At 49.3% G+C, this 15825-nt stretch overlaps 1 protein-coding gene across 1 annotated transcript in view; it reads left to right on the forward strand.

The window, feature by feature from the left end:
• The window catches only part of ANXA11 (annexin A11), a 64170-nt gene that overhangs the window by 39561 nt on the left and 8784 nt on the right, over nucleotides 1-15825 (forward strand). The window contains exons 6-11 of the mRNA XM_054982395.1: nucleotides 73-167; nucleotides 1013-1126; nucleotides 3010-3100; nucleotides 4232-4311; nucleotides 12650-12706; nucleotides 15432-15525. Coding sequence (XP_054838370.1) covers nucleotides 73-167; nucleotides 1013-1126; nucleotides 3010-3100; nucleotides 4232-4311; nucleotides 12650-12706; nucleotides 15432-15525 — 531 coding nt within the window. The remainder of the gene's footprint in view (nucleotides 1-72; nucleotides 168-1012; nucleotides 1127-3009; nucleotides 3101-4231; nucleotides 4312-12649; nucleotides 12707-15431; nucleotides 15526-15825) is intronic.

The following is a 15825-nucleotide window of genomic DNA, read 5'->3' on the forward strand; positions in this document are numbered from 1 at the left end:
CAGAGCTTGAAGAACTTAAATAATGGAAAGAGACGGCACTAATTGTTTGGTGCACCTGTCCTGTATTTGCAGGGACAGATGAACAGGCGATCATCGATTGTCTCGGAAGTTGTTCCAACAAACAGCGACAGCAGATCATCCTTTCCTTCAAAACCGCTTATGGAAAGGCAAGTCCCAAAAGAACTGCGTGTGTGAAACGGTGCAAGAGAAAATTGCAGGGTGTGGGAATGGGGGGGCCAAGTGAGTTGTGTTTGCATTGAGCACAGCATCGTCTGTGTGTTCCCCTTTGAGAATCAGTTCGGTGTAGTGGCTAAAAATGGTAGGATTCTGATCTGAAGAAATGAGTTTGATTGAAGCTAGCTGGGTGACTTTGGGTCAGTCACAGCACTCTTAGAGCCCTCTCAGCCCCACCCACCTCACAAGGTGATTGTCGTGAGGATAATAATAATACACTTTGTAAACTGCTCTGAGTGGGTGTTAAGATGTCCTGAAGGGCAGTATATAAACCTATTGTTATTGTTATACTGCAAGGGCTTCCTGCTATTAATACAGGGCAAAATCCATGTGTGGAAGCAGCCTTGCTTATGTTAACCTGTAGAGTGCCACATACATCGATGGAATTATATAAGTAAAATATGTGAGTGTAAAGTGCCATCAAGTCACAACTGACCTAAGGAGACTCCAGCAAGGAGTTTTCAAGGCAAGTGAGAAGCAGAGGTGGTTTGCCATCGCCTTCCTCTGCACAGCCTCCCTTGGTGGTCGCTCATCCAAGTACCGACCCTGCTTAGCTTCCGAGATCGGACGAGATCAGGCTGTACCATGCTGCCTTCCATATAAATAAATTAAAAAGTATGAAATGGTCTTCAAACATGTGGTCTCGTTGGCTAATTTTGTTATAAAAAGATGTTCAGAGCATTAGTATTTCTTAAACAGGAAACATTTGGCATAAATATCTATGAATTTCTATTTAAAACGCCACATTTTAAATGTTTTTATTTAAAAAACAAAATAGGATCTGATCAAGGATCTGAAATCTGAGCTCTCAGGAAACTTTGAGAAGGCTGTCTTGGCAATGCTGAAGACACCTGTCGGGTTTGACGTTCATGAAATTAAGGAGGCTATCAAGGTTTGTATGACTGACAAACTACTGTTGTTGTAACTAATATATGCTTTTTTTCCTGTTTGATGTCTCCTCTCTCCAGATCAATCTTCATAGCACACCTTTTATGGGAACTTGTTTCTTTAAATGTTTTGGTACCCATCCACAACTGTAACAAAGCCAGAGTTCATGTAACCAGGGCTTTTTTTCAGCGGGAATGTGGTGGAACGGAGTTCCGGAACCTCTTGAAAATGGTCACATGGCTGGTTGGCCCCGCCCCCTGATCTCCAGACAGAGGGGAGTTTAGATTGCCCTCCGCGCCGCTCCAGCGGGGCCAACCAGCCATGTGACCATTTTCTCCAAGGGCAACCCACTGAGTTCCACCACCTCTTTTCCCAGAAAAAAAGCCCCGCATGTCACTATTCATTTGCAGTCATTCTTATTAACCTACTCTCTCCTTTGTCTCCCCCGCACCAATATAAATGTAAGTGTAATTTTGGAGCAGAGAATTCTGCTTATGATATACTGTGAAGTCATGTGTACAGTGGTGGCAAAAAAAATGCCGTCACTGTCCCTTTCCTGTCTTTGAATCTCGTTTGGGAAAGTGGCGCGCCTGCAGATTACTCTAAACACGGATGCCTTATTGCTGTATTTCTAGTTCTGCATTCTGGGCCCAGGATTTCCATGCTGGTCTCTCCTGACCCACCTGGGTGGTCTGATGCCAAAAATTATTAAAGCTCATTCGAACTACTTTTTCTAGGCTGAAATCGGCTTTTAAAAGATTTTTTAAAATCCAACACATAAAAACAACAATGAAAGCATATGAAGCTGGGTCAGTAAGAAATGATAGGCAAGTAAAAACATGACTTACCGTGTTACGTATAGTAAACTAACTGCAAAGGCCATACAACGTCTAGCTTGCTAGGCTAAGCATGGAAGTTCCGCTTTGCACATTACATGACGCTTTGTAAAAGAATTTGTGTCAGAGTTGAACTAGACATGGTATGTGCCCAACCTAACTTGTCTATCTCATGGAAGAACCTGGGAAGGCACCTGGGAAGAGTTCCCCTGGAGGGTCTTCTAGTTTCCTTCCTGCACTGTACGCACTGCTTCGTTCAGCCAACATCTCCTGGTGGTTCCCAGCCCCAAAGAGGTTTGCCTTTCCTCAGCCAGGGCCAGGGCTTTCTTTAGCCCAGGCACCAACCTAGTGGAAGTCTCTGTCTGCGGCAACCCGGGCTCATTCAGATTTGTTAACTTTCTGCCAACTTGCAAGACAGAGATGGTCCACTAGGCATGTGGTGATTGAGCCAGGCAAGCCATTCCAGCTGTCCAACCCAGCCTCCTGCCATGGGGGGGCGCCTGTGTATCCTCACGACTCTATTCATCTGTAACAACCACCATTTCCCATGGGCTTGTTTGGACTGAACAGGTGGTGCAACACAGGCACGGCTGTTTTTAATATTGTATTGTTGTTTGCTGATTTTATATTTTATGCTGCCGATTTTATTATCATATACTTTCATATTGTTGTGATCCGCTCTGAGCCTGCTTGTGGGGAGAGTGGGATATAAATTCAATTAAATAAATTAAAAAAATAAAAAACTAAAGGGCACGTAGAGCCAGAGAAAGTGGCAAACAGCACCCCCCCCCCCCGTCCATGGCCATTTCTGCGGGCAAAGATGGTGCAGGAGTGAAACGGGAATTCCCTTCTCTCCACCTGGCAGCGCTCCAGAGTCAAACAGAGCACTTTCAACACAAGTTAGCCAATTCATATGTGAGACGGCAGGTTGGGCACCCACGTCCCAGCTCATTTCACACATAATGTCCAGTTTGGCTCTCCGCCTTTGCTTTAAAAGAGGAAACAGCTGCTTCCACTTGGCAGTGAGATGAGATCCTTTGCCTTTTCTTAGGGCGCTGGCACAGATGAAGCCTGCCTGATAGAGATCCTGGCATCTCGCAGCAATGAACACGTTCGAGAAATCAGCAGGGCGTACAAGACAGGTTTGTTGAGCTACCATGCCACACCTTTTACTCTTCTGGTTACTGTTCTGTTGGTCTTAAAGGGGGGTGGTAAGCAGAAAAGGGGGTAACTGGGGCTTTTTTTCTGGGAAAAGAGGTGGCAGAACTCAGTGGGTTGCCCTCAGAGAAAATGGTCACATGGCCGGTGGCCCCGCCCCCTGATCTCCAGACAGAGGGGAGTTGAGATTGCCCTCTGCGGAGTTCCGGAACCTCTTGAAAATGGTCACATGGCTGGTGGCCCCACCCCCTAATCTCCGGACAGAGGGGAGTTGAGATTGCCCTCCGCGGAGTTCCAGAACCTCTTGAAAATGGTCACATGGCCGGTGGCCCCGCCCCCTGGTCTCCAGACAGAGGGGAGTTGAGATTGCCCTCCACGGAGTTCCAGAACCTCTTGAAAATGGTCACATGGCCGGTGGCCCCGCCCCCTGATCTCCAGACAGAGGGGAGTTGAGATTGCCCTCCGCGGAGTTCCAGAACCTCTTGAAAATGGTCACATGGCCGGTGGCCCCGCCCCCTGATCTCCAGACAGAGGGGAGTTGAGATTGCCCTCCACGTTGAGTGTTTTAGTTTGGTGGCTTGGGGAAGAAAATTGAGAGCGATCCCCCTGCCCCTGCCTGGCCAGATTCCTTACGTCTGCTTGCCATTGGCAAAGCCCCTTATGCCACACCTGTTGAACAAGGAGTCCTTTTCCACTTGGCTTTAATAGGAGGCAGTGGCAGCAGTGATGTACCGCCTGTTGCCAAAGCCCAGCACGAGCGAGAATACACACGCGCACTCCCTTTTTTCCCTGGAAAGGAGGTGTGGTTTTGATGCTCAGGATGGGCTTTTGTAGGGAGTACCTTTAGCAGCAAGACGTTCCTGGTCCCTCCTGCAAAGCCCAGCCTGGGCAAGGAATAACACCCGAACGAGAGGGGCTGATCAGGTTCTCTATATTTTCCTTTACTGGTTGTCGGCTTTTATTTCCTCTCCTTAAGACACACACAAGCGTGGATGATTTTTAGTTGTTTTTTAAGTTTTTCTCCTCGTATCTTTACACTTCTGCCAGTCAAGATCCCAATAAAACCATAAACACGACAGTTTACAAAATGAGGCTCATTTGCTCGTTTCTTTCAGAATTCAAGAAAACGCTGGAAGAAGCCATCAGAAGTGATACATCTGGACACTTCCAGAGGCTTTTAATCTCACTTTCTCAGGTACATGCAAGATTTTCCAAACTGGGGGGTTCACTGTAGCACCAAGTTGGTCCCCTGGAAAACTGGCCACAATGTCAGACTGTGGCTAAATAAGGCACTCACTACAGGGTTCCCTTTAGAAGCAAACACAAGTCCATTGTTTGGAAAAGGAAACTTTACTGCAGAAAAGGTCCATTATAGTCCACTATCCTGAATAGGAGAATCAGGATGGTACATGATCATTGTTACCAATGAAGAGCAAGCATAAGATACAGAGTAACAATACCCATCTGGATCAGCCTCCCCCCACAGTTCTCAAAACAACATCTCTCAGTCCTGGGAAGCTGCTCTCCTTCAAGGCCAATGCTTGGTGGAATGGTGTTAGACAAAACAGTCTCCTCCGGTGGGAATGCTGCCTGGGAACTGGTGCACCTGGGAAGAAAACACTCAAACACTAGAAGCATTAGAAAATGGAGTCAGTACAGTTTAGATATACACTGGACCTGACATTCTGCCCCCCTTAAAATAGATCCCCCCCTGGCTTATATGGGTAGCGAGTATGAAAAGCTTTGGTTAATCTAGGAGCATGAACATGTGCAGAGTTCACCCATTCATCGTAACCAGAATCAAAGTCCTTCCATCTAATGAGGTAAAAAAGCTGATTTCGTTTGAGTTTAGAGTCCAAGATTTGTTGTACCTCATAGTGTATTTGGTCGTCAATCAAAGTTGGAATGGGTGGAGCCTTGACGTGCCATTTGTTGTCGATGGGAGCTCTCTTTAGAAGACTGACATGGAACGTATCATGCACATGGCGCAGGTTCTTGGGCAAAGTTACAGCAACAGTCACTTTATTTATTATCTTGCGCACAGGAAAAGGTCCTAGGAATTTCAGAGCGAGTTTGCGGCTTGTCTGAGCGAGTTTTAGATTTTTTGTGGAAATATACACATGATCTCCGGGTTGTAATTCCCATTCGGCCACACGATGGCGGTCTGCGTATTTTTTGTAATCCAGTTTGGCTTTTTCAAGGTGTTTCTTAATAAGAGTCCATTGCTGCGCCGCCTCCCCCCACCACGAAGATACATCTGGCAATGTAGAGGAATGGAGAGGGGGTGCATCCAACGGGAAGGGATTGAAGTGAGTTCCGTAGACAATTTTGAAGGGGGCCTCCCCCGTTGAAGCGTGTACACTGTTGTTATATGAGAACTCGGCCAGAGGGAGAAGGTCCACCCAATTATCTTGTTGAAAATTGATGTAGCAACGAAGAAACTGTTCTAATATTTGGTTTGTTTTTTCGGATTGCCCGTCGGTTTGTGGGTGGTGGCTTGAACTGATGCCTTGTTCAATATTCAACATTTTCAAAAGCTCCCGCCAGAAGTTGGCAACGAACTGTCCGCCGCGATCCGAAATCACCTTGGACGGAAAAGAATGTAATTTTACGATGTGTTTTAGAAACAAATCTGCCAGTTTTCGAGCGGAGGGTATAGTAGTACAGGGGATAAAATGAGCTTGTTTGGAGAACAGATCTACCACAACTAAAATACAATTATGTCCTTTTGAGATAGGTAGATCAGTGATAAAGTCCATGGATATTACTTCCCAGGGTCTGTTTGGCGTTTCCAATGGTTGCAGGAGACCCGGAGGCTTCCCTTTCCTGGTTTTGGCGCTGAGGCAAACAGGACAGGAACTAACGTATTGGGAAATGTCTTTGCGCATGCCCGGCCACCAGAATTGTCTTTGGATTAGGTGCAAAGTTTTCAGATACCCATAGTGTCCAGCAGTGGGAGCATCATGACAGCGCTGCAAAACTTCCAGTCTGAGGCTGTCTGGGACATAAAACTTGCTCCCGGCTAACCAATCCCCTTGTGGGGATTGGGTCAGTTTGCTTCGCGGAGCCCTATCCCCCTCCTTCTCCACTTCAGTTTTAAGTTTCAATTTCCACTCTTGGTTGGCCGGGAGGGGCTGCTTGGCACGGCTGCGAGTAGTCACCACGCCCCCAAGTTGCGTAGGCGAGAAGACAGTGTCGACAGTCTCCTCCCGTTTGCTCTTATGTTGGGGCATGCGCGATAGGGCGTCTGCCAAAAAGTTAGTTTTGCCCGGGAGATAATTTAGAGTGAAGTTGAATTTGGAAAAGAATTCCGCCCATCGCAATTGCTTGGCATTCAGTCTGCGTGGGCTTCGGAGGGCCTCCAGATTTTTATGATCCGTCCAGACCTCGAAAGGGTATCGCGCCCCCTCCAGCCAATGTCTCCAGTTAGTAAGGGCCGCTTTTACTGCAAAGGCCTCCTTCTCCCACACATTCCAATTCCTTTCCGCCTCCGAAAATTTCCTAGACAAGAAAGCACAAGGCCGCAGCCTACCATCCTCCCCCTTCTGCAGTAAAACCCCCCCTATCGCCGTATCGCTGGCGTCGACCTGTACTATGAAAGGGGATTGTTCGTTGGGGTGGGAGAGGATGGGTTCAGTTACAAATTGCTTTTTTAGACAATCGAAGGCCGTTTGGCAATCGGGGGTCCATTGCAGTTTGGCAGAGGGTTTTTTAGCTTGGTCCCCTTTATCTTTGGTTTTCAGCAAGTCTGTTAAAGGGAGCGTGATTTGGGCGAAATTTGCTATGAAGTCTCTATAGAAGTTGGCAAAACCCAGGAAGGATTGTAGTTCTTTACGGGTGGTGGGTGTCTGCCAGTCTTGGATCGCCTGTATTTTGGCTGGATCCATTTTCAGACCTTCTTGGGAGATACAATACCCGAGGTAAGTGAGTTCGGTTTTATGGAATTCACATTTGGACAACTTGATGGGCAGCTTATTCTTCATCAGGGTGGCTAAGACTTTTCGCACCGTTTGAATATGTTCTTCCTCGGTGTCCGAGTAAATTAACACATCATCAAGGTACACCACCACCCCTTTGTACAGAAATTCGTGTAGAACTTCGTTTATCATGGACATGAATACAGACGGGGCTCCCGTCAAACCAAAAGGCATAACTAAGTATTCGTATTGTCCGAGGGGCGTATTGAAAGCGGTTTTCCACTCATCCCCTGCCTTGATACGAACGTGGAAGTAAGCATCTTTTAGATCTAATTTCGTAAAGATCTTACCTTGGGCCACGACGTTGAGAAGGTCTCGGATGAGCGGTATAGGATAGGCGTTGTTGGTGGACACTGCATTCAAGCCTCGGAAATCTGTGCACAGTCGAAGTCCCCCATCCTTCTTTTTCACGAAGAGGACTGGAGCGGCGTGGGGGCTAGCGGCTGGGCGGATGAACCCTCGTTGGAGGTTGGTGTCAATGAATTTCCGGAGCTCTTCGCGTTCATGGAGACTCATGGGATAAAGTCGTCCTTTGGGCAGTGAGGCTCCGGGTAAAATTTCTACCGCACAGTCCGTTCGTCGGTGCGGGGGTAGAGTATCTGCTTCCTCTTCAGAGAAAGCATTTAGAAAAGGCCAGTACGGTTCGGGTATTTGGTTGACTTCTTCTTGGGTGAGAAGGGCCTTTTCTTTATGAGTTGGATCTTCGCCCCAGTTTTGATTCCAACGGTGATTTTTGCAGTTGGTATGACTGAAGGTAATACATCCTTGTGCCCAGTCTATGTAGGGATTGTGATCACAGAGCCATTTGCTGCCTAGAATTAACGGGTACTTGGCAGTAGAGCTGATGACAAAGGACCTCTTTTCCCAATGTTGTCCCATGCCTGTGATCACTGGGATGGTTTCAGTTGTTACAGGATTCATGTTGGTACCATCCATTTGCTCAAAGATTACTGGATTTTGTAGATCCCGAGTTGGTAGGACTAGTCCATTGACTAGAGCAGGGGCGATGATGTCTCTTGAGCAGCCCGAGTCAATAAGAGCTTGCACCCGAATGTGCATCTTCCTCTCTGGGTTGATTAGAGTCACTGGCATGAATAAGATGGACCCAGGCGGCCGGTTCCGGGCAGGGACGGGCTTAGGGCGGATCTGTCGTTTGGGTCCTTTCACGACAGATCCATTTCGTTTCCCGACTGGGGACTTTCTGGATTGGCTTCTGCGGTTGGGGAAGCGGGATCGTATTCCATGACTTCTTCCGCTTCCAGCCCTCTCTCCGAGGCTGGCCTTTGGGAAGCGCCGCGGCCTCTATTTGCTCGTGGTGCTGGAGTCGGGCGTTGGAGCGTAGGAAACGGAGCAAGGGTTGGACGCCGTAATTGGAGCGGAGGTCTTTGCACAGGCCGGTAAGGGCATTGTGCTGCAAAGTGACCAGCCTGTCCGCATTGCAAACACAGCCCTTGTTGCCATCTAGCATCTCTCGCTCCACGGGTGGCGTAGCTAGCTCCCCGTGTTCCCCTCTGTAAGGTCAATGGTCTTCTTTGTCCCGTTTGTTGTTGTTGTTCAACCAAACGGACTTCCAAAATGCGATTCTCTACTTCGCAAACAAGTTGGATCCACCCTAACAACGTGGGGGGATTGTCTTGCATGAGGGCTCTGTCCAAAAGTCTCGGGTTAAGGCCTTGTTTGAACAGAATAATCTTGGTGGACTCCTCACACCTAGGGCACTTGGCTGCTAATTGCCGGAATTTTGTGACATAGTCTCTGGCTGACATGCTGCCTTGTTTGATGGCTTGCAATTCTGTTCGGGCCCTGGTTTCTTCTAAGGGGTCTTCATATTGCGCTCGGATAGCATCCACTAACCCCTGGAGAGTATCGAGTTCTGGGGCCCCGACATTGTATAGTCCTACATACCAATCTGCTGCTTTGCCCTGTAAACGAGATCCAAGATGTTCGATTTGACTGGCCTCACTGCCGAAAAGGTGCCCCCATCGGTTGAAAAACTGTACCACTTGTACTAAGAAAAATCCCAATTTGGAGGGGTCCCCATCGAAGGTGGCTTCCAGCTTCACCCAGCCCATCGGGAGTTCTTGTCTCGGAGCAGGCGCTGGGTAAAAGTCCATCGGCAGTCTTAGTTGCGCCTGAGGCACAGGAGGAGGTAACTGGAGTCTCGGTCGGGGCAACGGTGCCGGCTGTACTGGCGGCGGTTGAACCGGCGGTGCCGGCTGGGGTTGGGCTGGCTGTGCGGGCGGAGGTTGGACCGGCGGTGCTGGCGGAGGTTGCCGTGGTTGCGCTGTCGGGGTTGGTCTTGGTTGGGCCGGAGGCTGCAGTGGCGGGCGAGCAGGAGGCGGCAGTCTCGGTCTGGCTGGTAACACGGGAGGCGTTGGCGGTAGCTGTCGAGGTGGAGGAGGTTGGTGTGGTTGAATGGAGATCGGCCGCTGAGGAGGGGGTTGGAGGTGTCGTAGTGGTGCAGGCCGTCCCGGTTGGTTCGGGGGTGGTAAGACGGGCTGGTCCTGGGGCTGCTGCAACGGTATGAGCTGCGGTCGAGGTGAGAGGGGCCGCAGCGGCGAGGGTTGAACAGGTGGAAGGCCGCGCGGGCTTGCCCCTCCGGGCGTTGTTAATCTGGGAAGCAGCGGCTGGCCTCTTGGCGCTGTTAGTCCGTCTCCCGTAGGTTGCCCGACGGGGACAGTGTCTCGCGGTTGACGAGGGGCTCCCTCCTCGGATGGAGCCGCGTGTGCTCCCGCTTGGTCCGGCCGGACCGTTATAGGAGAAGTAAGAGGGGGTATCACCGGTGTATCACTTGGCTTTTCTTCCCCTTCCGTAGGCCTCTCAACGGGAGTCTCGTCTGGCGGCGCATCCCCTCCCTGGTTAGGAGGTTCGGTGGGGGCCTCTCCGGGTGGCTCAACCGGGTCATCCCTTCTCGGTGGAATTTCCTGCTGTGCGGGAAGTTCCTTGGGTTGCTCTCCCGATTCGCCAGGATAGGTGCCCCCTTCGCCGGTAGGTGACGGCCGCTGCTGGACATCCTCCACCGGATAGGAGATGACACTTTGGAGGGTAGCTATCTGTATCGCCATCTCTTCAGGAGACAGTCTTTCCCCTGCTCCCATTGCCGAAATTAAATGGATGGCATGAGCCAAACTTTCTTCCATATCCATCAGTTTAGCTTCTAACTGTTGCATTCGACTTGGCCCCGGTTGCTCGCTTATGGAACCTTCATTCGTTGCACTCACCGGGGAAAAGGGACCCCAAGGAGGAGGGTCCCCTTGGACGACTCTCGATCTCGCGGCTAGAATTCCCTTGGCCATACCCGTCACGGCCGAGATGCTGGTATCCACCGCATAGGTGCGACCTTGTATCTGCTCCCAACTTTGTTCAGGGACCTCCGTTGGCTCTTTCCACGGAGCAAGTTCGGAGTAATCCCAACTCAGGGCGCCGCGGCGAGACGTGTCCCCCTCTGTCTGCTCGAACGTCCTGTTCCAATATCGCCATGGTTGGCTGCTGTCTAGCTCCGGGACGGTTCCTAGGCTTCGGCGCCCTTCCATCGAAACTCGTGGATGGAGTCCACCTGCCCGACGCTCTCTGGTTTCTCGGGGTCTGGCTCCCCACTCCGACGGGGTGGGTACCGAAATCAAGGGGAGAGCGGTCGCTTTCGGCCTTGCCCCGAGGTCGGCTTCGGTCTCGTCCCGAGTACTGAGTTCGATGAGAGGCGGGGTGGAAGTGGAGGCTCCGGTTCCGTTCCCGGCTGCTCCCAGCTCCTGGGAGTCTTGGGCTTGCACGGGTTGCACAGGTTGATTGTCGGGAGACGCATACGGATCAAACAAAGGATCCCTGTCCGGGACAACCTTGGATTCCGCTGGGCCCGACTCAGACATGATTGGTAACAAAATGTCAGACTGTGGCTAAATAAGGCACTCACTACAGGGTTCCCTTTAGAAGCAAACACAAGTCCATTGTTTGGAAAAGGAAACTTTACTGCAGAAAAGGTCCATTATAGTCCACTGTCCTGAATAGGAGAATCAGGATGGTACATGATCATTGTTACCAATGAAGAGCAAGCATAAGATACAGAGTAACAATACCCATCTGGATCAGCCTCCCCCCACAGTTCTCAAAACAACATCTCTCAGTCCTGGGAAGCTGCTCTCCTTCAAGGCCAATGCTTGGTGGAATGGTGTTAGACAAAACAGTCTCCTCCGGTGGGAATGCTGCCTGGGAACTGGTGCACCTGGGAAGAAAACACTCAAACACTAGAAGCATTAGAAAATGGAGTCAGTACAGTTTAGATATACACTGGACCTGACACACCCAAGGAGGACAGACTACCTGTAATTGTCTGTTAGTTGTTTGTGAGAAGGGGGGCATGCTCTAATGTTTCTTCATTGTGTTGCTGAATGCTGCAATTGAGTCTTCACAGAGGAACCTGCGTGGTGCCACCTGACTGGTTTCTGGGCATTGGATGACACCCTCAAGGATCCAGTAAAGCAGGTCCCAGGCTCTTAGTGTCAGGGGTCCCCTTCTTATGCAAGGTGAAAGTGACAGGCAGTTTTCTCCAGGCACCCTTTTCCCTCAAGGCCTCCCTCATCTGTAAAGTAGCTGCTCCTCTCCCATGTCGATCGTAAAAGCAGGAAAATTGGGCCACTTACAAACAAGGTATGGGGTTTTGCAGGGCTTTTTTTTCTGGGAAAAGAGGTGGTGGAACTCAGTGATGGAACTCAAGACCGCACAATGACATCACTTTGGGTCAGCTGGAACAAGGGGGGAGTTTTTTAAAGTTTTAATCGCCCTCGGCGAAAATGGTCACATGGCCGGTGGCCCCGCCCCCTGATCTCCAGACAGAGGGGAGTTTAGATTGCCCTTCGCGCCGCATGGTGTGGAGGGCAATCTAAACTCCCCTCTGTCTGGAGATCAGGGGGTGGGGCCACTGGCCATGTGACCATGTTTAAGAGGTGCCAGAACTCCGTTCCGCTGCGTTCCTGCTGAAAAAAAGCCCAGGGTTTCTGTATATTCCAGGGACCACAATATGCAGGAAAATACGACGTTGTAAATTAATCAAAAAGGGAGGGGACCCCAAACCCAGCCTGAAGAAGATTGAATTTGCTTGAGGAGCATGGGATATTAAGGACAGCTGGGAGGCAGTTAAAGGAAAAAGGAGGAGGGGAGTGAAATGGACTTGCCTGAGTCCTTAGAGAACTTACAGAATGCTTTTGGGGGGAGATTCTAGAGGTGGGGTGGGATTTCACTCCCAGTCCTTTCACTACTTTTGTAAATTTGGGGTGAGGGAGTCAAGCTTGTATTCAAATCTGAAATGTAGATTACTGCTGCAAATGTACAAACAAGAATTAATTACAGTGCTGGTTCTACAAAATGAACTTTAAAACTGTGGATAAATGACTAACAAATGGGGAGGTTAATTTAAAGGCTTTGCTTCATTGGCTTGGCCCACAGTTCATTCACTTACCATCTCTGTTTTAACTTTTTGCAGTTCTTGCCATCCCCCCCCCCCCCCGCCAAGCCTGCTGTTTGTGTGTGTTGACTTGATCTGTGTCGTTTTGAACCTTCTTTCAGGGAAACAGGGATGAAAGCACCAGTGTGAACATGTCGCTTGTCCAAACTGATGCGCAGGTCAGTATGATGTGTCTGACATGTACTGTTTCAACATATGACATTTCTAGTTAATTTCTATGCTGGAACAGGCATGTACACAAGGTGGAAACAAACCTCACAATACAACATTCCCAGCTAATTTTAAGGGTCATATAGCCAAATGGATGTTAAGCTGAGTCTTCAAGGTTTTTTTTTAAAACCCTCCTATAAAGATTCTGTTCTCTAAACATTCACTCGTTTTATTTAAAAAAGACGTCTCAGACTTAATTTTGAAACTGTGCAAAGAGAAAGGGTTGTTTTCTTGCTGATGTATGCCGAGTCTCTTCCTCCTCACCCACCTGTGCTGGAGGTTGCACTGGCTGCCTATATTTCATGCCTTTCAGAGAGGCCTCCAAGGGAGCTCTGCCCTTGGACAAGTTGGCTCAAGTTAAAGAAGAAAGCAGCAGCATATGTGGGAGGAGAAGAAACTTGCTTTTCTGCTCTCTGCCAGAAACAAACAAAAAGGTCTCTAAGAGCGGGACCACAAGTGACGCCTGACACAGGTTGGACACTGGTCAGCTTCCCTCAAGTTTTGATGGGAAATGTAGGCAGCTTGGCGGAATGTTGGACAAGTGACAGTTGAAAAGTCCATTGGACAGCAGTCGGAGAGCAAAGCTGCGAGACCAGGATGCCTACATTTCCCATCAAAACTTGAGGGAAGCTGACAAGTGTCCAACCTGTGCCTTTTGTCACTTGTAGTTCCGCTTTTGAGTCACCAATAACATCTGTTGGTAGACACAGTTTTTAAGCCATTAGCAATCTTAACTGGGTATCTGGGTTTTTGTTGTTTCTCCTTGAGCAGGACACAGTGTCAAAGCAACAGGATCTCTTAATTGCCTTTAGCGTGGGGTTTTTAAATTGAGAAAGGGGAGCAGGAGGGTATATGGGGAGAGATGCTGCATCTGTACTCTCCGTTATACGTGTTCCACTTTATGTAAGAACAGCTGACGAGCACATGTTGAAAGTATGTTATTGTTATCCCCACAACAATAATCACCCTGTGAGGTGGGTGGGGCTGAGAGAGCTCTGAGAGAGCTGTGACTGACCCAAGGTCACCCAGCTGGCTCCAAGTGGAGGAGTGGGGAATCAAACCTGGCTCTCCAGATTAGAGTCCCGTGCTCTTAATCACTACACCAAACTGGCTCTTTTGGACTGAGAGACCCAGGTTAAAATTCCTACTCTGCCATGGCCGCTTCAGGCCAGTCACACCCTCAGTCTAGCCTCCCTCGCAGGGTTGTTGTGAGGATCAGATGGAGACTGTAGTAAGTCATTTCAGGTCCTCACTGAGGAGGAAAGTGGGATACGGATGAAGTAAATGCAGCAAAATGAAGCAGTGCGGCGGCTGCTTCCCTGTCACCGTCTCCTCGGGGGATGCGCTTGGGGCGCACTGGCTTGGGGGCAGTCCACGTGATCTGCCTGTTCTGGGACATCCCATCCTTCAGACGTTACCAAGAACGCCAGATCCCAACTCCTGGGAAGTGGCAATTCTAGGCTGCACCAGAAATGCATGAATTGGGAAGATGACTAGGCAGAAGATGCAGCGCCCCTTTCATTCCAGTTGTTCTGAGAGCGTTGCCTCCTTCCTTCAGAATTTCTCATGAGAATTGGAGTCTACGGACTCTACAGAAAGATGTATATTAAAAGAAAGGAAAGCTTTGGCTGAAGCCCCGTGCAATTCAGAAAGAGCTCTCTCCTCACTGTGGTGGTTCTTCCTTTTCTGTTTATTTCTAGCGTTTCCAGTGTAATCTGTACAGAGAGGGCAATCTTTTCCTCCCCGCTGGTTCTTCTGGCTAATGGTGCTGCCACCTCTGGCTTGTTAACAAAGGACCTTAACTGCCTGGGACATAGAAAGGAGGTTTTACCACTTCTGTTTTCCCCCACCTGGCTGTGTGGCCTTTTGTTTCCCATCTGGAGGAGGAAGCCTTATAGTTGTAGTTACTGGGCAGATGGCCCTGACCTGGATAGCCCAGGTGAGCCTGATCTTGTCAACCCAGCTAAGCAGGGTTAGCCTTGGTTAGTAATTGGAGGTGAGACCTCGAACGAAGACCAGAGTTGCAGAGGCAGGCAATGGCAAACCACCTCTGTTAGCCTCTTGCCATGAAAACCCCACCAGGGGTCGCCATAAGTGAGCTATGACTTGAGGGCACTCTCCACCACCACCAACCAGGCAGATGAGCGAGTGTTAGATGGGCACATTGGCATTCAGTTTGGAATGCTGGAGACTGAGACAAATATAAAAACAGAATTCATAGAGCAGTGAAGTCTCTTTATAGATTAAGCAAGTCTTCGGTCTCCTTTAAAGAAAAGTGGGGCCAAAGGGAATTTAAGTGGAAGTGAATGCTTGTCAAGCAACCTAGTGCAGAAAGTGTATGAGTGAAGGAGGCAAAGGAATACCGAATATTCCTTTGCTCATATTCGGAATACCGAATATGAGCTAAAGGTGGATTAATGGGTAGCATAGCATGTTGGCGGGGGAGCTTGATAAAGGACTGTCCTTTTTGGCAGTGGCCTTCCGTTGTAAAGTTTTTCCACTTGATTGAAGGGGAGGCTGTTCAATGCACCGATAATCATATGGCTAATAAAAAAGAATTGATGCTGTAATTAAACAGGGAGAAGAGCTGGCCTGGAAGGCAAAAATATAAATTCTGAAAGCCAGTAAAGAAGAGCAGTTGAATAAAGAGAGCCTGTGATTCTGTCTTTTTAGGCGCTGTATGCAGCAGGAGAGAACCGACTTGGGACGGATGAGTCCAAGTTCAATGCAATTCTCTGTGCCAGAAGCAGAGCTCACCTAAGAGCAGGTAACGTGCCCTGTGCCTGGATCAAGTGTGGCCAGTGGTTAAGGAGCCCATTGTTTGTGTCCACTTGGTGGTTGTACAGTTGGTCTCCAGCAGCAGAAGGAACTTTGTACGCTGCCTCTTTTCCATCGTCTACCTTAGCCTTGAGCTCATGAGAGCCCGAGTGCTGAGCGCTAGTTGGCCGTGGCCAATATTTGGACAGACCAGGGCTGATTCTAGACGGCCCTCCCCATGCCGAAACGTCGCGCGTCGTCGTGTGGAAAACGCGAAATATCGCGTTTTCTCGCATGAGTTTTACGCGAT

Source organism: Eublepharis macularius, chromosome 6 (assembly GCF_028583425.1).
Source record: "Eublepharis macularius isolate TG4126 chromosome 6, MPM_Emac_v1.0, whole genome shotgun sequence".
In the NCBI taxonomy this organism is placed as follows: Eukaryota; Metazoa; Chordata; class Lepidosauria; order Squamata; family Eublepharidae; genus Eublepharis; species Eublepharis macularius.